General features: G+C 43.2%; 2 protein-coding genes across 4 annotated transcripts in view; one reads left to right on the plus strand and one right to left on the minus strand.

Annotated features, from left to right (window-relative positions):
- Positions 1–22,290, plus strand: part of LIMD2 (LIM domain containing 2) — a 129,541-nt gene that overhangs the window by 80,532 nt on the left and 26,719 nt on the right. The window contains exons 2-3 of one of the 2 annotated variants that reach the window (XM_078645067.1): positions 1,837–1,881; positions 18,974–19,113. In XM_078645067.1, the coding sequence (XP_078501193.1) occupies positions 1,837–1,881; positions 18,974–19,113 (185 nt within the window). The remainder of the gene's footprint in view (positions 1–1,836; positions 1,882–18,973; positions 19,114–22,290) is intronic. The other variant, XM_078645068.1, reaches the window with a different exon arrangement.
- MAP3K3 (mitogen-activated protein kinase kinase kinase 3) overlaps positions 1–22,290 on the minus strand; it is a 2,022,699-nt gene that overhangs the window by 28,889 nt on the left and 1,971,520 nt on the right. The gene's annotated exons all lie outside the window — the stretch shown is intronic.

The raw sequence follows: 22,290 nt of genomic DNA on the forward strand, positions 1-22,290 counted from the left end.
GGTGTTGACAATGTCACTATCACTCCTGCTCTCCCCTTCGCACAGTTTTCCTTTGTAGCCTCTCTTTCAAGCACATTTTCTCCCTACCTAATTCTGAAATGCTTCATATGCATATGTCACACATCATCTCTTTCCTCCTATGCACCCTCTTTTCACTATCTCCTGCATGCACTCCCTTGCATTTCTTTCATTTCACCATCCCCCCACACACACTTCACACCCACTCACCTGTAAGCACTGCATTTTCTTTTACTTTCGCACTGTACATAATCGGACGGCTGTGTACCTCTTTCACACACTTTTGCCTAGAATCACAGTTACAATTGGAAATTCGTGATCACTGCTCTGTGGGATCTGCAGAGAGGCCAAGGACTGGATGTGAATATATTAATAAGCCCCACTGACAGACATTATAAACACCCACTCGCAACCTAACTCACACAGGCACTTATAGTTCACAGTATGTGCTTTTAAATAGCAATATGGTGTGTGAAAAGAAAACTACAGAAAAACAACATTCTAGAAAAAAAAGCAAGCAGCCTTGGGAAAATAAATTAAGTTAAACGTGAAGTGTAACCAGTAGCTACCCCGCTGACATGGGTGCGTTGTCTAAAAGGTTTGTGCAGCCCTTTTTCAGAAATCGGTCTATGTATTTCCCTATAACGTTATGGACAGAATATAGGGTCCGATATGATCCTGTTGCAACAACATTATCCCTGGAGCGACCTGCCCCCATAAAACCCTGGTTATAGTATGTTTTCATACAGGGGTGATACCTGTGACTCAAAGACAGGTATCCGTAACCAGCATTTCGCTGGTAGTTGCTTTCCAAATTTCCAAAATGTACTGCACTCAGTTTATCACCAGTGGGTACCATGAACCCATAAATCCGATACATGTCTGTTACCCCCCAGCCCAGGAGATCCATAGAGGTGAGGGTCAAGGCTTGGCATGGATACGTTCCTGTGTGAGGTACACTGGAAAGAAAGATCACGGTTTGGAAAAAAACATTCTAAAAATCTGACATTAGCTGTGTTCAGAATGTTGTGTCGGTCTTGACGTAAGGGTTAGGGAGATTTGGTTGGCAGTAATAGATTCGTTAGGTCGTCTAGGTTAATAAATGTATACTTTTCAAACTTTCCATATAGTGCTGGATTTAATATCTATCACCAGATAAACAGTGCACTATAAACAGTAATTCTGCCTCACTTTTGTGATCTGCACTAACATCATACACTTGATTGTGCAGACCGCATTACCCAGTGAAACCAACATGTTCGGTATTGATGGATTCCAGGCATTTTAGTGTAATATTTTTTTGGATAGTGTGTAAGGATTTATGTCTGTTCCTTTGTTAAATGCAACAAAATATTGATCAAATCTTTTAAAAAAATGAAAATATTTCCACGTTTTTCAAAAATGTTCTGGCTGTAATGATATTGTGTAGGATTTATACCAATACGTAGCTCTGAATGTGCTGAAATAAAGACATTGTTTGTAAGGGTACATACAGAGACTAAAGGGGTACATATGTTTAAACAAACAAATATTAAGGCACTTGGAAATTGTGTTTCGAATAAGCAAGTTCGCAAAGCAGGGGTTTGTAGTCTCTAAATTTAAAATAAATGACCCTGTTGAGCATGTAGCACGTGGGGCTATTCTACTTTTTCCCTGCCCAGGATGCCTCAGTGGTCCCCGGACAGGGAAAATGAGAACGCGTCGGCTCTCCAGCACACACTTGATGAGACCCAAAGCATTTGTAACAAAATGTGCTTCATTCAAAATCAATTTATATAATTTAAAATAGATTTTCTATCCCTCTGTTTCCCCACTCAGGAGGTGAAGAATAACTCTGTGGCAAGTGCAGTCCAGCGCTCAAAGGTAAGCAACCTACAAATCCGAGGTCCCCCTACCCCCAGCAGGCATCAGCATGGCTTAGAACAGGAGCACATGACCCCCCCCTCTCCCCCGCCCCCCCACTTTAGTAGCTTGAGCTTGGGCAGGTGCCACAGGGCAGTGTGTCTGATATAAAACCTTCAAAATTTTCTTTATGTATATTTTGATCAGAGGCACTGGCGGGAAAAGCGTGATGGAGCTGTGGGACAGGGAAAAATGTAACAAGAGAGAGCAACATGAAAGAAAGAAGGATGAATGAGCTGATGCAGAGATGGATGGATGAAAGGGTAGATAGAAAGGTAGCTGGAGGATTCAAGGAATGGATGGGTGGATGCGAATGATAGAGAGAATTATGTAACGGCGGAAAGATAGGTAGAAGTAAGGAGGGTGGATGGATGGAGAGAAGCCAGCATGATGGATGGATGGAGAGAAGTAAGGATGATGAATGATGGAGAAAAGTAAGGATGATGGGTAGGTGTGAGAAGTAAGGATGATGGACTGATGGAGAAAGGTAGGGATGGATAGAAGGATGGATGAATGGAGAGAAGTGGGGATGGTTGGAGGGGTAGATAAGGAGAAGGAAGGGTAGAGAGAATGATGATGGATAGATGGAGAAAGACTGATGGGTGGATGAACGGAATGATCGATGTTTGAAGGATGGATGGAAGAGAGATGGAAAGAAGAACAGGATGGATAGATGAGTGGATGAGCAAATTCACTGAGAATGCAGGTGTAAAAGCCACAGTGTTTTCAGAATTTCCCCAGGGAAGCACTAAACGAGTATCCACTACACTCACCTCACTCACTTAGTTGCATTCGAGAAAGGGTTCAAAGTGGGGTGCATTTTATTTTCCTAGAAACTCCCTTGCTCGGATCCCTCAGAAAAAAGACTTCAAGCAAGACAAACTGTAGCTGTGTTACTATAGATTGTCAATTTAATTCAATCATGTATTTTTATCATCACACTTCATGCAGGACCAAGATGAATCCGTACCCTACCTACAGTGCCAAAAGTAGTCTTACTCTGGATTTAAAGCATAGTACGAAAGTGATCATTTTCACCCACTTCATTTAATACCTCGCACTAAGTCACTATCTATCAACGGGCAGAGAATGTTCTGAATAAAAACATATAGAACTGCTGATGGCTAGCTATAAGAACACATGGATGTTATAGTAAGGGCTTTAGTAAAGAGATGTATCGATGCGATGAACAATGGGGAGCAGCATACTTTTTGTCTGGGTGTAGTCCCTATTCCCGATACATTATACTTATATTTTCTCCTTACAATTTCTGATACAAATGTCACTGGCTGCTTACACTACCTGATTTATACTGCTGGTGCTGCCTCCTCCCTATTCCCGGGGCATTTTATTTCTTCTTTCTCTTTACTGTTCCCAGACATCAGCTTGTCAGTTTATGGATATCATCAATCCCATCATGCTATATAATACAGCCTTTCATTTTGGAAAAATAAACTATATTCCCAAAAGAAAACGTTATGATTTTCAGGAAAAGCTACCCGTTTGTCCTGCAATACCAGCATGCCCATGCAACACCATATCTTGCTAGAAATGCTCTTCTTATGCCAAGAATTATAACTGTTAGGCAGGACAAGCATTATACCAGGGTTGGGCACCCCTATGCCATGGATGCCCATATAATAAGTATTATCCCCCACAGCCAGCAATGCATCAAGGGTGAGCACTATTGTACAATTGATGCCCACAATATGCCTAGAACGGCCAACAATAAGTCATCACAGAGTAGGCACCATCATGCCATGGATGCTCTAGTATGCCAAGAATTATCACCATTATGCGAGAATCATCATTTCATAGTGGTGGGCACAATCATGCAATGGATGGCATTAATTTGCCACAAATGATCATTTTTTTGCAAGGACCAGTATTATACGAGGGACGGGTACTATCGTGGATGCCTACAGTGAGCTTAGAATGACACTAATATGCTAAGGGTGCGCATCATTATACCATGGATGCTTACAATATGGAATCAATTACCAAACGTATGGTACATCCAGAACTAACCTCGAGGAGGACCCCATCATGCTGTAGACCCCTCAGTATGCCAAGAAGTACCACACTTATGCCACGGTGTGCATTACATGGATGGTCAAAAATTCCAAGAATTAACGCCAGCATTTTACAGCCTGCTTTATATTTGGCATGGGAACCATCTGGCCTTGGATGCTCATATTATGCCAAGAATTACCAGCATTAAGTCATAGACAGCACCATCATGCTACTGATCGCCACTTTATGCCAGTGCCAATGTTATACCTGAAGTAGGCCTTATCATGCTTTAGATGCCCACAAAATACCAACAATTACTATCAATACACAGTGGACAATGTTAAAGTAGGGACCGGTATCTCTGGCACACATGCATGCACAAACACAAGCAATCTAGACTTGTTTTCCTGCTTACCTTGATGCGATGCATCCCTTTTGGGTTCATACACCCATCATGCCTTGGCTCACTAGTGTGTCTCTTCCAGCTGGTTCCTGGTTGTACTATTCCATGCCCTGTACACACACTAATCATCAATTGTCTTAAGCCAATTATCTGGGGCTTCAGTTGCTTAGTGACTTACTATATTACATGCCCTGCATTGTCAATCACACTGTGGATGTAGCAGGGCCTGTCAGTGTTATATCAGTGATATCCATCAATGTGCTGGAGAGTTGCAGGCTGAGAGTTTAGAGCCCAGATGTCTAACAGAGGACCAGTGAATCTGGTTCTAAACAACACGATGCAAGAATGATGGACCTATCATGGCCTGTCTTTTTCTCATTACTTTGGGTACCCTCAGAGAAAAGTGAAAGGTGAGGCACTGATCGAACGCCAATACTGATGAGCCGTTCCTATATTCACTCATATACACACACACCTGCTGCAAGTCACTCGCACACTCAGTCTCAATCACCAGTCTTCCTCATCTCTTTTCCTTCTCAGTAGAGACTTTAACTTCTTCATTTTTTACAAGCATTTAACCTATGGCCCCCGTTGCAGCCTGCCCCAACAAACCTTAGAATGAACAAGTGAAAAAACAACAGAGAGATGAAGGATGCCCTTGCACTTACACAAGCAGTTTTAGTCTTTCATATTTTTCAGAAAATCTTGACTTACAGCGACAATCCTTCAGGTATTATGTGGGGCTGTCCCATTTTTCTTGGCTTTGTTCTTCACTCCACACGGAGTCTATGCTAGAAATGGGAAATATGTCTCACACCCTTCACTCTCCTTGTGAGAATGATCCACTGTCTCTCTGGCTTGAAAAGAACATTTCTGGAGACTGTTTTCGTATCAGTATTTTGTCATGACAACATTATTAATGAGGAAATTCCATCCCACTCTGCGGCACATGTCTCCAAATGTCAGCTGCAAGTGTAGAGAGTCTGGCAGGGTATGGCTGTTACAGCTTGCCTCTGAGTAAGTCAGACTTGGCCTCAGGCTCCACCTTTAAGTTTCACAAAGGGACACTGCTGCTTAGCAGATGTCTTTTTTGGAGCATTGTGGTTGCCTATCCTGCTCGCTTAGTATTTCAAGTAGAAAAGTAAGGCTACTTGCGGCAGTCACATGTATGTGAAGGACGCTACTTCTTTCTTTTGCACAAAATGCAAAAAAGCTAAAAAAAAATGTGGTTTGTTTTCATGAGGGGTGGGAGGCTCCTATTCATGTGTCTCATATATGTAGGAACTGTTCTTTAATCATTGTTCTCTTATTTTGTCAGTGGTGCTAACTACAGAGCAGCCTGTGCATCACTGTCTATAAATCCCACTATTTTATGTTTTAAACTTCAACTGCTATATTATCATTACATCCAAGTAAAGGTGATGACTTGTTTATTTTATGCTCTAACTTTAATCTTATTAAACTGAAGCTTAGAGGCCTATTATTGACAGGTTAACGGGTGCCACTGTTTTGTACAGCTGCCTATCAGACACTTTTCAGATGTGACAACTTCATCCACTCCTGGCTTTTAGCCCACATCACTTTACATACTAGGATATCTCACCACTACCTAAGGATACTAAAAATAAAACCTCAAGTTCGAGTATGTAAATACAATTTTGCTGGCTAAAAACCAGGAATGGCTGAAGCATTCAGATAATTGCTTGCGCACTCACATGTGGCATGGAGAGGGCACTTGGGAACTATGGTTTAAAGGGCATTTTCCTAATTTTTCATTGTTTAATCAAATGTTTTTCATTTCTTTTAAAACATTGATGTCATGTTATGTTTCCATATGAGTTGACAACATCACAGCAGCTGATTTACCTAATTTATCTCTCAATGACTCTGAGCACTTGAGTCAGCCATAGACTCATGAAGTCTGAATGGAACCAGAATCGTGTGGATAGGAAACCCCATAGACTCTTTTGGCATGCTTCAGAATAAGTAACCTTCCTCGTCCTGGTAAAATAGTACTACCAAGAGGAAAGTAATGAGGATTTATGAGTCCTAGTACTCACTAGACAGTCCTCTCTTCTTGTTTAACACTAGTTGGGCTTCCCATATCTATAAAATATTTTTTGTGTGGTTACTTTATTAAGAATCCTCTCTCTGAGGAGGCTGAGTCCATCCAGGCAATACTATCTGAACAGGATGGATTAAGGATACCTATGATGAAACATGCCACAATAGAGTGGGTGAGGTTTCCTTTTACAGATAACACTGGTTCCATGGGGGCTCCATTAGTCCGTGGCAGACACAGGTTTTTGCATTTATGAGATACTGTACTCGAAGGGAGGTCATGTGACTAATTGTTTGTTCCTCTCACTCTGCTTTGGGAAAATTAATGCCTCCTCTACATGTCTGCATCGTCCCTAGCTTAGCGAGCTCGGCGGTCCGACCGCTGTATTACGAGATGGGTGGATTGCTACTGCAGATAGCGGCTGAACCACCCACACCGCCAGCACACGGCAGACTGCCAGGGTCGTGGTCGGGGGAAAAGCAGCTGCCTTAGGGTTGTACAGAGGAGTTTAATCGCCGTTTGTATTACGAGTTGGCTTTCCGTCGAGTCGACTGCAGTGGTGGGACCGCCAGCTTCAAGTTGGTGGAAACTAAGGATTTGGGGTGTGTACTCACCCCTTTCCCGTTATTTCGGTCAGAGTTCGACGTGGATCCATTTCTTCAGGTCCCCACTTCACAGCAGCATCTTCACCCCAGGATTACGACCCTGTTTGCGGCTATATGGAGGGGAGTCCTTTTTGTGCCATATACCCATTGCCTAGACTAACCAAATATGGGCCCTACTCCAGCAATGGGTAGGTGATATTTTTCCACATGTATCATGCATATGTGTACATTCGACACAAATGCAGTCGAAATGTTCATACAGGCATCGATACTTATGGAAAACTAATCACCACCGCAAGATGTCCGCAACCACACCTCCAGCACCGTGGTAAACTTGTAAATACGGCAGACTGTCAGCGCTGTGGTCTTCTGGCGGCCGCGACGTTCAGGCGGTCGGACCGCCAAACTCATAATCATGCCCTAAGAGTAGATGCCTAAAACCAGACACATAGAGTCATCTCCTAATGCAGTCAAAAGGAACATCAAGAAGGCACACTTTGTGCATAAACTTTTTTGACCCTAGGCAAAGTGTGAAGGAAGTTAAATTCAAAATAGGCAGTGGGTTAGTCAAAAAAATAGTGAATGGTCAAAGAAGTTGAGTGTAAATGTTTTGGACCATTAAGAGTGGAGAAGATGCATTGTGATTTGGCTGTATTCAGTGATGGAAGAGTGTGGCATTTCATTGCTCAGTTGTGGAAGAAAATAATGATGGTGCATGTGTGGATGATAGGTTTGAGTTGATGGGCAGCAAGTTTAAGGAGTGTAGTGAGGATGTATGGCCGTTGATAGTGGAAAACGGTGTTGCGTTAAGCAGAATAGATCAATCCAGCAGAGCCCAGGATGATCTATTTCCGGAGGCTGACAGTAATGAGCAGGGGTTACAGAAATGTAATGTGTCTCTATGTAATGTCAATGCACCCTTTGCTATGAGGTGAAGATTTGGGGCCAGATGTAGGTAATCCCAGATTACCGATTCTTAAATAGCGAATCATACCGATTCGGTATTTAAGAACTGGCAATCGGGATTTAGGTAATTTTACCGATTTCATTACCGAATCGGTATGATTCGGTAATTACCGAATCAGTATTTACCGATTCGGTAATTGCCATTCATTCCTATGGGCCTGCAGGCCCATAGGAATGAATGTCAATTACCGAATCGGTAAATACCGATTCGGTAATTGGGGGAACATTGAAGGGTGGCAGGGTGTCACTTTGACACCCTGTTGCACTCCTCAATTGTGCATGGGTGCACATGTTGCAGACATACATGCCCTGTCTGCAACATGGCACTGTTTAAAAAGCAAAAAAAATGCTTTTTAAAGGGTTTTCATTATTAGAGCCCTATAGCACTGATTGCAGTGCTACCTACATGTCAAAATACAGAATCGGTAATTTTACCGATTCGGTATTTTACAGAATCGGTAAAATTACCGAATCTGTATTTTAACATGCCCCTCCATCTCCATCTTCAAATACCGGTCGGTAACGGCCGAAATCGGCCGTTACCGACCGGTATTTGCCTTCCTACATCTGGCCCTTGGTCTCAAGATTAATAAACCAAAAAATTAGACTATTATATTTGTGAATAAGGCATTCTTATGCATCACTTCCATCTCTGCCTTGTTATTTGCTAAATCAATTCTTGGTTTTAACCTCTATGTCAAAGTTAGTGTTTTAAGATATAGGTTGATTTAGCCTTAATGTTATGTTAAACTTAGATTTTGTTCATGGGTGTGTGGTTGTTTAGTGTGACCTGGGTTGGACTAGAGTGGCATTATGACTTATGTTCGATGTAAAGTTATATGCTCAGGCATTTGGAGGTCCACCTGGAGAGTAGCTGCAGGTGCCCCTATGGCTGCAACAAACATACTTACATCCAACCAACATGTGTAGAGAGTTATTTTACACATGTATTACCTATACCGGTTTAAATAAACCAATCTGACGAGTACGCTCTCCCTCTCAAAATGTAATGAGAAGACAAGTTGACAAACTACCTCTTTTCGGCAAGAAACAAATCACAACCTCAATAGGACTGTAACACAGACTAAGCCATGCCAGCTAATCTGTCACCTTCACCTGTGGCATAGTGTGAGTTCCCTGCCTATAAGATGGCCTCTCTAGTGGACATCAACAAACCCAGGCATTGAAAGCCTATGATGGTGGGCGCTTAGGGCTTCCAAATCTTACACGCATTGTCTGTGCTGCTCATCCTTTCTTTGTGAACTACTGCAGAGATCTGAGTTCCAGATGAATTGCATGCTGTCTCGCGTTCCTGAGCCCTTACTGTCAGTGAAGGACAGATTTAGCAACGTCCACGAGAGAAGTGCACGGACCTTCCTCTCTGAAGGAAGATGTTCATGGCAATGTTACGTTGCTAAACCTCGAGAAGAGATGCACTTGGCCGCCAACGAGTAGCAGCCTCCTCTTGTTACTGCAGTGAGCCCTGCAGAACACCTTACCATACAGGACTGTGCTCTTTGTACTTTCCATCCAAGGACAGCCCTCGCCACAATCAAGCAGCATGCCCCTTCTCTGAGTTACGCAAGGAGCCACCTTCACTTTGTCAACACTACTCCTCAGAAATAGGCATGAGACAAAGAGGGTCGATTTCGCCAGCCTTACTTGGCAATTGTATTTGCTTGTTGCCAGACCCGCATTACTGTTCCCAGAGCAGCTCTGTTCGCTAATTGGTTCCCAAGGGTTTGTAGGAGAGGGCGGCTATGAAGAGAAGGGTAGAAACAACACACTGGATGTAGTAACTGGCAGTTTGCCGAAATAGATCTTGTTTTAAAAACGTCTCAGTTCCCAGCTGACATTATCAACACTGTGATATAACTTCTGGTTGGTTAATTAAAAACGAAATTGCAGAGGAATGTGCACGATGTGGGAAGGGAAGTGAGTCCAGAGATGCACATTAATAAAGCCCCGTTCATTGCAGGCCTCATGTTTTTACTGTAAAGGTGGTTTCTATCCATGCAACTCCCAGGACATGTAAACAAGTAAACAGTACCAGTGTTACTTTAGTTAAGTACGCCTTCGGTGCTGTGAGGGCGGCATGGAAGGCAACAAAACAAGCAACCCACAGATGATGTAATGTACATCCATCCACTGGGTATTCAGCTCCTCGTGAGGTGCCCAGTCACAATGCTGTCTCCAGTTCAGAGCATGCATTAAAAAGCATAGTTAAAGCGTAGGCTTAAGTTACGTCGTCATCATCTACAAGAGAAACCGTCCACTTTCAACGTTGCAATTACTTGTACTGCATTGTCTACCTTAAAGCACCTGTAACTTTAACGTAACGAAATAATTCCTCTGTAAAGCGCTCTAGCACCTTTGACTAATGTCCGCGCTATATAAATACGAATAAATAAATAAATACACGGGATATGCGAGAACACCTCCGTATGAGGTGCAGTGCTGCCATCTACAGGGCGTGCTCGTGTGTAACAAGAAGAAGTAGTAGAAACTTTAAGACTGATTGAAGCGAGAAATATATTTCTTTTCTTTTGGGTGGGTGTCTGTAAAGCGCGGTGATCCAGCAGCAGTAACCAATCAGTACTTAATTTAAGCCGGTTGTTGCAGGTGGGGTCCACCGACGCTCATTTTTTGGGGATTGAAACTTACTTTTCCTCATCAGATTTTGACCAAGAGAGTAAATTTTTTTTGTTTTTTTAATGGGGGGAAGAATGACTGGAAAACAGCGATGAAGAAAGCAGGGATGTAAAAAGGATCCTGACAGAGTGAAAGGGCAGGAAGTGCCTGGTGGTGGATGAAAGAGACATGAAATGGAATCAAGACTATGCAGCCTGGGTCCTCAGCACGTTTGCCATTCAGTAGTGCTGGCTGTGGGCTTCTGAGGAAAAGTTTAGGCCCCCCGCACGAATTAAATTGTTCTTTTTTTTACAACTTAAGCACTGTAATGTCTATCATTAGGACAGGGAAACACGTGTAAACGCACTAAATAAATAAAGGCTGTCTTCTTTTACAAGTACTTGTAAAGTTATTTGTGCTCACTGTGAATACAGTCACGGACCCCCAGGCGCGCCCTACAGTTTGAAGACCTCTGGTTCCACACGTTAAGACATCCAAAAAAAACTGGTAATTTGAAAACCCTGTACCATGCAAGAAACATGTTACGACATAGCATTCCTATTAAAGTTTTACATAAACATAACAAAATAAAATGATGGGCGAAGTGTTGAAACTTTTCACTCACTCACCCCCAGTCACAGATCTGGGTTTAATCATTGTTATTTTACGTGCCACGTCACCCCTGTTTGGACCCATAAAGAAAGGAAAGGAAGCGGCTGGGTCAGAGATGACGGCACCACTAGGATCAGTCACTAGTTGTAGATAATATTGCCCACCTCAAATGATCTGCCGCTTGTAGACCATATATATAAATATGTGAAGTGATTGGATGAGAGGCAATATATGAACACAAGCAATTAGTACACAAGAGCTCATCAATAAAAGCCGTTTGCAGATAGTCCTTTCTGGTCTTTTTATTCTCAGATGTGCTTCATATGATAGAACCAGCCAACGCGTTTCGCCCAGTTTGGACCCAGCCATATGCAAACCAGTCTTGGCCCTGCTCCCCATGGGGTCAGTCCAGCCCGAACTGCCGGGTGAGGTCCTCCCTGGACTAGAAACAAGCATCCTGGGACCGGTTTTGGAGATCATCCCTCATCAGCCAGGGTAGTTTGAAATCAGTGGCGCAGCGTGCAAGGAGCCCATGTCTGGGCATACCCTTCCCGCTTAGGATGCACATAGAAACATTACAAAATCCCTGATCTCTTAACTGGGGGTGAGTGGTTGAAAAGTTTCAGCACTCCAGCCATCATCTTGTTGCGTTTGCTAGGTTTTATATAAACATCTATGTGTTTACTTTTCCATCTAGCACTTTCTGCACAAGACATCTGTTTATTCTCCATGACGCTCAGCACTATGAAACATGCTGAAATGACACGCTGATGTGATTAATGTGTATTCTTGCATGCCATAGCTGAGGAGTGGAGCCCAAATATATCACTGGGGAATGACATTTACTTTGAAAGTACTTCCTCTCACGGCTGGGTCTTTCGTAACCTGCTGTATTGGTTTGTCTCCAGTGGTCTTTAGCCTCAACTACTGCACTTTTAAAAGTGATACGAACAGTATATAATTAGAGGAGATATTAACGATTCCTCACATGAAATGTTTCCACACATCGCAGCACTGAGGTGCGTAGACTTAAGTAAAGTGCATTATTCAAATAGTCAAGGAACTGCTGAAAATAATCATTAAACTGCTGAACAGCACTTTCAATGAGTAGCCAGGCCTAAGATAACAGTTAGATGTTGTAAAGAACACGTTCAGCTGGAAATGTTTCTGTTTCAGTTATTAGGTTATTTTACTTTTTTGAATCTTAGGCAACCCAAGTTTGAAAACCATAACACGAAACAGACAACAACCCACAGGTCCAAAAGCCAATTATATGCTCCCTAACTTTACTTACAAACTGTTTCCGTTAAGTAATTGCTTCTCAGGTTCAGGCGAGCGCAAATCCCTTAACCCATCCATTGCCATATTGGTCCCACAGATACCTGCTAACATCCACTCTCATGCCTTATGCAGTCCCTTGCCCCATCGTCACACTTCCCTTTGCTGCCTCTTCCTGAGCCGCCACCACTGCACCTGCTACCACCTGTCGATATCTATGCCCACCGCTGCCTGGCTCTCACCATCTTCATTTTTGCTCCATTGCTCACACCGCGCAAGCACACGCAACAGTGCATCCTATCACGCAAATGGTGAGTCGATACATCACAAGTACACACAGGGCCTTTCAAATGTATGGTGGACTCTGAAGAGGCTTTGCTGAAAAAGGGAAGGGTTAATTGGAATAACTTTATCTATAAAGTATAGGTAAGTCTTATCACACGTATTAGAATTACTGCTGCAAGATTGCAAGTAGAGAAATATTCTATTTAACCCCTTCGACGCTGATGACGAGCTGGGCTCGTCATGAGGTAGCCTCCTCGCACGCTCATGACGAGCCCAGCTCGTCACGTAAAGTGCGCTTTTGAAAAAGTCAGCGTACGAGCGGAATTCCGCCCGCACGCATGCGGTTAATATGTTTACGCCTCAGATTCGTCAGCAATGTTAGGTTTTGGACACCGTTGGGAGAGGGGATTTGGAACTAGAAGTTGCCTCAGCATGACTAGGTATACCTGTAAATCAAAATCACAGGTATCTAGTTCCGATCGAATGCAAGTTCTCCTTAATTCGAATCTTCATCTATTTGATTTAAGCTAAATAACTCTGCTTATGTGCGGGATCTTCAAAGACTGCTCAAGTAATGCTAGCTCTTTCTCTACATGAACGCAAGGCTGCTCTGTGAATTCCTATTGCCGAGATCACTCATACAGTTAGTGTTGTTCTTGTCCTTGCTGCCTCTGCTTACATGTGCTTACATGTAGTATCAAGAGGTTCAGTACATCTTGATGTTTTGTGTTTTCAGCCATGGCAAACAATCTATGCTGTGATTTTTCCCAGTTGATTGAAGGTTTAGTTGACCATCTCATGGCAGGTAACCCATTCATGGTGCTTTTCTAATGTATTCTGCTGAGGGCATCTGCTTGTGCGTTCTTCTCGTTTGGCGTGTGCTTCCCGTAGACAGACTGCTTTGAAGGTGAAATTCCATATGTGTGACCCAGTGCCATATTTTCGGAGAGCCAAGGACTTCTTTTCTTCCTGTCTGTTTAGAGAGTTCATCCAGGTTTTGTTGTACATTTCTATCAGCGCCGCATTGTCAGCTGAGGCTAGCAGAAAGATTTCAAGATTATATCCAGAATGTTTATATGATACAAGTGAAGCGCTCTTCCCTGCAAGAGAGATGTCCACCACTTATGTCTTGCTCGTAAGTGATAAGTGGAAATACCACCTTTCCATCTTGTTGTTTTTCATCCACCATGACAAAGAGTGCATAACCAACACATGGAATGCCAATTTGTCTTCCGATTGATTTGAGTGTTGATCCAGTGGTCCTCTATCACCTCTTTTAGGGGTCTCATGGGTAGCTTTGAATCGGAGAATATTAAAATAAACTTTAAGGAGAGGCCAAACGCAACTCATAAGTAAGCAAGGTTTCTTGAGTAGAAACGGGCACTTCTGGAGGTAACAAACGATTGATTTATATTGGTAGATGAACATTCTTTTTCTTCCGTGATATGCCTCCACCACTGCATTTAGAGAAGGTTCTTGGTGCCGATTGGACATCAAAAGATAGGACCTTGGATTGGAAATGCTCTCTGTTTACCATATATATAAGAAATGATAGTTGTTTCTCCATGACTGGGATGTGTGAGTGTTTGTCCTACAGGTCTGTGGTGCACATCCAATCCGCTTCTGCAGTTGTGGATTATTTGTTTAAGTTGCAACATCTTACAATTTTTTAGAACCAGGATTATTTTATATTTTTTCCTTGAACCCGTTTTACATTCCAGAAAGCAGATTTGGGTACATGCCCTTATATTTTTGGGGCCTCAATATGCATTTAATCACTGTTAATTCTGAAGCATGCAGATTTCAGGGACCAAGTGTTCTTTATGTGCTTGCTTTAATCTTGTGGGTGCAATAATCAGAGGAGGTATTTTGGACCACAGAGTGTAACTCCTATTTACAATACATGCCAACCATTTGTCTTTTTGTCACATTTCCAGGCAATATCTGAAAATGATTTTGTAAGGGAGGTGGGAGAATAGGTGTCCCAAGGATACTCGTCAGTGTCTGTGGTCTCAGTGGTGTTTCTTGCTCAGAGGTCTTGACTGCTGAGTATTAGTAGGACAATCCGGTGCTGGCCTCTCTCTCAGCAGCATTTCCTGTAGTGGCAGTCTGGGAGTTTTTTGTTTTCTAGGAGTCTCGTACAGAGGTGCAATGAGGAAGGGTCAAGTCATGTATCTGCTCTATGGGGCCCATTATGATTGCGGACGGACTTGAGTCCGTCCGCGACCATAGAGGAGGAGGGAACCTCCGCATGGCCTGCGGAGTTTCCTCCTGTCCAAATAGGATGTGACCGCCACCCTGGCGGTCACATCCTCTATTTTTACCATTGCGGCGGGTGCGGCTTCAAGCTGCACCCGCCGCAATGGTAAAAATGCATACATTGCATTTATATGCAGAAAGCGGCAGGCACCGTGCGGTGCCTGCCGCTTTCTGCTTACAAATGCAGGGGGGTACCATAGGTACCCCCCATGTGCACCCCCCACCCCCCCTTCACCCAGGGGGCCCGCAACGGGCCCCCGCAGTGAAGTTCCACATGCTTTTCCACGGCGGAAAACCCTCTGCGGAAAAGCATTTTTTAAAGCCCATCCTAATATGGCTGGCGGTGTCTGAGAGACACCGCCACCATATTAGCGTTTCCGCCGCGGTTGTAAGCCAACCGCGGCGGAAAAGCTGCGTACGGAAACCAGGACCCACCAGTCATCCTAATGTGGCGGTGGGTCTTTGGTGGGTCCGCTGTGGTATTTCCGCATCCTCCGGGCCGGCGATGGCTTCCGCCGGCCCGGAGGATGCGGAAAAACCACAATCGTAATAGGCCCCTAAGTTGGGGGCAAATTCACACTTCGTGGCAAAGTCCCCAAAGGTGCAAGCATTGAAAGACTTGATGGCAAACAAGAGGGGATCCCTGTTCCTGACATGGTCTGCCTTAAAATCAGAAGTTTCAGTATTGATTTTGATGGCAACTCCCCCATATACTTTGGTTTTCCTCGAGAGAACCACTCATAGCACATTAAGATAAGGCTACAGAACCCATTGCATTCCTATTGCAAAACTGCTAATAATGCTTCAGTGCTCTCCAGGATATTTGTCCCAGAAGGGGCACTCTTGTGCTGTATGGCTTGCGGGAATACACGGGCTATGGATACCATAAGGTTCTTTTTCTAACCTCATTAATGGCACTTCCCAAAAAAAGAATGGCCTAAGGTTGCCAAAGCACTCACAAAAATCAAAGCTGTGACCAAAATGGTCTGGTACCCGAATATCTATCCAAAACATTGTGTGAGTATAAGATCATGCCCAAAATATGTGCAGTGCAAAAATATTTTGTGACCGAATATCAAGGGTATCATTTGTAGGTACGTTTTGTAAATGATACTGATGTTCAAAATATAATATACTAGCATATTGTTGTAGATAATATCATTTTTAGGTATTACATTATTTGTTTTTTAGCTATAGTATATGTAAATATATTACAATTTATTGTAATTTGATATAAATTAAAAAAAATATCAGTTGTTGGGTTGTTTGTAGGATTAGGTGGGTACTGTCTTGTTAAAAACATCTGTAGTCTGATACATTTGTTTTTATTTCACATTATCAATTGTTAATTTAACTTTTCCATGTTGTGAGGTTTATTGAGGTATTGGTGTGTGGTGATTTATTAAAAAATATATACAGTTCGTATTAAAGTATATTATGTTTTATGTTACATTATTAATTGATTTTTTTATAGGTTGTGGGGTTTGTTGGGTGGGTACTGTTCTATTTTAATGATATATTCAGTAGTAAGATATTACTATTAAATCATTTAATTAATTTAAAAGTTTATTATCTTATTATTTTTAATATACTTGTATTAATATTTAAACATTTACAGGAGTTAATTTATTTCAATTTTATAAATTGTAAAACATATGAAGCTTGGTTTTAGTTTTTAAGAGAAGGGTTGGGTCATTTATTTTTATTAGGAAGATGAATTTACAAACATATTGGTTATGTTTCCTGTGCTTCAGTTAATATTTTTCTTTTCCTTTTTATGAAAAATGGAGGTGACGTTTTTTTTACTTTCTAATTTGCATTTATATTTTTAAAACTTTTACAAATATTTAATATTTGTTTTTCCTTTTTGTCATAAAATATGTATTGTATATAAAGAAGTAATATACGATTTAACATTAAATTAATTTATTTGAATGCATTTAATTTACAATTAATAATAATAATAATAAAAAAAACAATCTGTGACATTTGGCAGTATATTTCATTTAATTTGTTTAATTTATAATAAAGTATTACATTTTGTTTGCAGATCGGATAGTAAATCAGACCCCTCCCCCACCCACAAACATGTAAAATGTCCCTTAAATTAGTTAGTCAGGATTTAGAATAGTAAATATAACCACTAAATATTTGTACCCTAGCCAATGTTTTGGACTGGGAGTTGGACTAGTAATACACCCCTTCTGCCTCTAAAAATATGTATTTTGCTCAATGTTTGTGGTACAGGAGTTAAAATAGTAAACCTGTTCCACCCAAGATATATGCATCTCCCCATTTGATTTTACAATTAGAGTTAGAAATGTAAATCAAACAGCCCTGCCCCAAAATATATGCACTTCAACAAAGTAAGTACCTACTTATGTCTACTACCCCGCCTAGGGTATAAGCAATTAACCAGGACTCTCCAGTCATCTCTGTCCTGGGCTTTTCTTTCAATCAGACTCCAGGTCTAACCCATCTCTTTACAGTCAGCCTCGAGGCCTCAGCGCTAGGTGTTTCATGACTTTCCTCTTTTCTTTTCCCATTGAGGGTTCCAGGTCAGGGTTTACCTGGTGGTGTTTGATGCAACAATGTAAGTGTTTCAGAAGTTAGAATGGGGAATCTTCCCCATCCCTAAAATGTGTACTTTCCCCAATCTTTGCGGGACTGGTGTCAGAATAGATGCTCTCCCCTCCCCTCTAATAAATGCATTTATCCCCAGTTAAAGTGGAACTGGAGGTAGAATATTAAATCTGCTCCCTCCCCCAAAAATATACACTTTGCCCAATGTTATTAGGAATGTAGTTAAAATAGTAAATATTATCCCCCTAGCCCACAAATCTATGCATCTGCCCCAATTTTAGTGTGACTGGAGTTAGAATAGTAAGTCTGCCTCCCCAAAAGTATGCACTTCCCCAATTTTATTAGGACTGGAGTTAGAAATAGCAAATCTGAACCCCCAAATACATACACTTTCTCCGCTGCAAGTTTAAAAAAAATTATGTTTTATATTTTTATATTTATCATATTTTAAATCATAATATTTATGTTGTCAATATTTCTGCAGTTCCATTGCTGCTATAGCAACTGGATATTCTGATCTGCCAAATTTTTTCCACAATATATTCGTAGTTGGTATTTCAACAGGTAACCCACCAAAATATGTCAAATGAGGATGATTTTGGGAAAATAATTGACTGCATGCCAGTCAAATACAAGCAGAAGTCCAAAGCCCCGTGTCCAGGGAGCTTGTCTTTCCTAAGCGGAATAATGAACTCCTAAAACGAATTCCTCTTGGAAAGCAGGGGCAACCTGCAGGATTTAAGGCACAGTGCCATTTTAAAAAAAATTCAATAGTGCTGCATGGCCTATCTGATCATTTTCTTTAATTTGTTTTTGTTTCTAAAAAGTAAAATTACGAATATGCCATGGCTGCTGTTGCTAAATATTAATGGGCTACCGCACAGGTTTACGAATATCAATGTTTATGAATTTCAGTGAAGATCTCATGATGGAGAACAGAGACTTCTCCTGTGGAACCACCCCAAGTCTGTAATGAAGGCTGGAGGTGTCCTGTCTCCTAGTTGGATGATACTGATTTGCAAAATGAAGTCACTTCCCGAGGTTGTACAATAAGTAACTCTACTACTTCAACTTCACTACTATGGGAAAGCTTTGTTGTTCACCAGGTAGAAAACACGTTTCTTTCCATAGCTAAACTGATGTCGATATTTACTTCAGAAAATATTGTGTTGACTTTGCATTCACACTGATGTTGGACACAGTCCCATCTCGCACCCTTCAGACCCTTCCAATTCACCAAGCAATATTATTACTTCATGTCCTACTGTTCACACTACTGCTGCTTTGGCATCTTACATTTACAAGAGGGGTCATGTATTTCTATTTGAACTGTTATATTTTTACTTTGTTATTCAGTCATTCAACTTAAAGCCTCCGGTGAAGGAGCTGTGTGCAACATGTCAAAAAACCGTGTATCCAATGGAGCGCCTTGTGGCTGATAAACTCATCTTTCACAACAGCTGTTTTTGCTGTAAGCACTGCAATACCAAGCTAAGGTAAGGAAAGCATTTGGGCATAAGAAGCAGTTTCATTTTTAAAGTGCACTTGCTCACTCATTTGCATGCAAAGCTGTCATTACTCCCTGAACATTCTTCTTGTACCACTACTTACTATAGGAGGTGTTTTTATCTGCTCAATGCATCACGTGATTTATCTAATCCAAACAGAAAAATATACAGTATAAACACCCCTCTCACCCTCCATACCTCTCCTACCATTATGGTAATAAAAGGGGAAGGAGTCCACAACACTTCGGGCCCGATTACGTGTCTGGCGGTCGGAGGACCGCCAGACTCGTGGTGGTGGCAGATCCAGCCACCAATTGTCCCACTGCCTAATTATAACTCAGGCAGTCGGACCGCCGTCTCTGCCACGGAACCACCATTCCCTGGCGTACGAGTGGTGTTCAGAGGCAGCAATATCCTTGGTCCCGCCAAGCATATTACGAGTTTCCTCTCAGCCTGTTGGAGAGGAAACAAAGGGGGCCCGATAGGGCCCCCCCATGCCTCAAACATATGTGGATGCACACAGGGGGGCATAACATGTGCCTCCCTATGTGCAAGCACATAGGTTTGTGCACGGCATGGACTTTCGAGTCCATGCCATGCAGAAACCTAGTGAGGCATTTCTATTGCAGTGCCTGGTTAAAAGGGCACTGCATGAGGAACTGCCAAGCCACCCACCTGCCAGACCACTAAAAAGTAGTAATCTGGCGGGCGGGTGACGGTGACCTTTGGCAGAGCGGTGGAGCAGCAGTTTGTACCTCCGTGCCACCGCTCTGCTGAAAGGTCATAATGAGGCCCTTCGTTTTTAGGTCTCGTGGCGTTAACCGCGCGAAGCGCGGTCTCGCCAGAGACCTTTTGTTAGCGAGTCTGCTTTCCAGGAGACAAGACTGGCCACGCGCATGTGAAAGAGTCGGAATTGAGCGGGCCACGCGAACGCGCGTTCCATTGAGCAGCTTATGGTTCCCTTCCAATGCGTGCTTAGAGAGACAGTGCTTTCACTTTAAGTTTAGTTTTTACTGCTGTCCAGATGGCTCTGGGAGTGTGCGGTTCGAGCGACAGTGTTGCCAGCTTTCATTTTCTTTGCACACACGCAGAGACATACACATACGCACACACACTAGCACACATACACGCACGCATACACACGAGCGCACAGAGACACACACCCCCCGCCGCACACACACACACCAGCGCACACACACACACCAGCGCACAGAGACACCCCTCCTCCCCCGCCGCCACCCCCCACTTCAACTAAGCCCCACTCACCTCGCTCCGGACTTCAGCCGCCACCGCGGGGCTCTCCCTCGGGCATGGGAGCCCCGCGTCACCACTGCTCCTCTGGCCGGGCTGTCCGCGGGCTTCCAGCAGAAACGGAAGTCCCGCCCCACGACAGGTTTCGGCAGTGCACGTGCACGTCTATTCCTGCTTCCGCTCATTCCGCTCTCTCGCCCTGGGGTCGCATATCTGGTATGGGTTTTACCTTTTTTTTATCAATAGCGATTGCTTTTTTGTTATTGTTATTTATGTAATGCGAATTTGTATAGCGCGAACTTTACCCAAAGGTGTTGCTCGTTATTACTGGTTTGGCCCCAGAACAGCCTGATAGGGGGACATCTTTTTCCGACTGCTGAGCACTTTGTACGTTGTGGGCTGAACTCTCCTCACGACCCGTGTGATGCTTCCCGAGGGCTCCTGCTGCGGGGCAACAGCTGGAAGAGAGCCCGTGAGAGTGAAGCGCGTCCGGCCTGTACTGCATGGATCCTCTCCCGAGCTTAGTCCCGAGCTTAGACTTAAACATGCAGCTGAGGCAGCAAAGTCTTTACATTGAGAAACTTCACTGCATTTATCCAGCCAGGTTGCCCCCAGTAAAAAGAAGGAAGCACCGTAACAGCTGTGAGCCTGTGAGCCTGTGCCTAAGGTGCATCATCAGAGCTGTGTGAATAATAACAGCTGTGAGCCCGTGCCTAAGGTGCATCATCAGAGCTGTGTGAATGATAACTGAGTCAGCCCCGTGCGTGAGGTGCATCATCAGAGCTGTGTGAATAATAACAGCTGTGAGCCCGTGCCTAAGGTGCATCATAGCTGTGTAAATAATAAGTGCGTTAGCCTCATGCGTGAGGTGCATCATCAGAGCTGTGTGAATAATAACAGCTGTGAGCCCATGCCTAAGGTGCATCATCAGAGCTGTGTGAATAATAACTGCGTCAGCTCCGTGCATGAGGTGCATCATCGGAGCTGTGTGCATAATAGCTGTGAGCCCGTGCCGGAGGTGCATCATCAGAGCTGTGTGAATAATAACAGCTGTGAGCCCGTGCCTAAGGTGCATCAGAACTGTGTGATAACTGCGTCAGCCCCGTGCGTGAGGTGCATCATCGGAGCTGTGTGAAGAATAACAGCTGTGAGCCCGTGCCTGAGGTGCATCATCAAAGCTGTGTAAATAATAACTGCGTCAGCCCCGTGCGTGAGGTGCCTCATCAGAGCTGTGTGAATAACAACTGTGAGCCCGAGCGTAAGTTGCATCATCAGAGCTGTGTGAATAATAACAGCTGTGAGCCCGTGCGTGAAGTGCACCATCAGAGCTGTGTGAATAATAACTGCGGCAGCCCCGTGCGTGAGGTGCATCATTCACATTGCTCAGGTCACCCAAATTCCTGCGCTCTCTACCACACTGCTTTCAAAAACAGCATACTGTTGCACACACTCTCACTGCTCACCAATTCAAAGTTTGCTAAAAATGTTATGCACCGCATTGTCATACACAATGCCAATAACTCAAACTTTAATGCTGCGAGACCTATTGCAAGGTAAATGCTTGTTTCTGTCTGCTATTCGCATCACAGACCTAGAAGGTGCCTGTTGTAACAGTAAAGTTAAGTCCTGGGGGGCTGGGCCTTCTTGGGACGTGATGCATGGCTGTGCTCTGTATCTATTGGAAGAAAAGTTATGTATTCAAATAAGGGCTTTCCCATATGTTGTTTCTAGGCTGGGGGCATAGCCCTTGGTAACAAGTTACATTTTGAATTATTTTATTTATTTCAAGGCGCCTACCGTGTAGCACATATTTGTTCCCTAGTGCTTGTCATTTATCTAATGACCCGCAGCATCTTGCTTCAATAAGAAGAAGCGCGCACATTGTCGCTGTGGTTTTTTTGGGCCCTAAGCCCA

This window comes from Lissotriton helveticus, chromosome 5_1, assembly GCF_964261635.1.
Source record: "Lissotriton helveticus chromosome 5_1, aLisHel1.1, whole genome shotgun sequence".
NCBI lineage: Eukaryota > Metazoa > Chordata > Amphibia > Caudata > Salamandridae > Lissotriton > Lissotriton helveticus.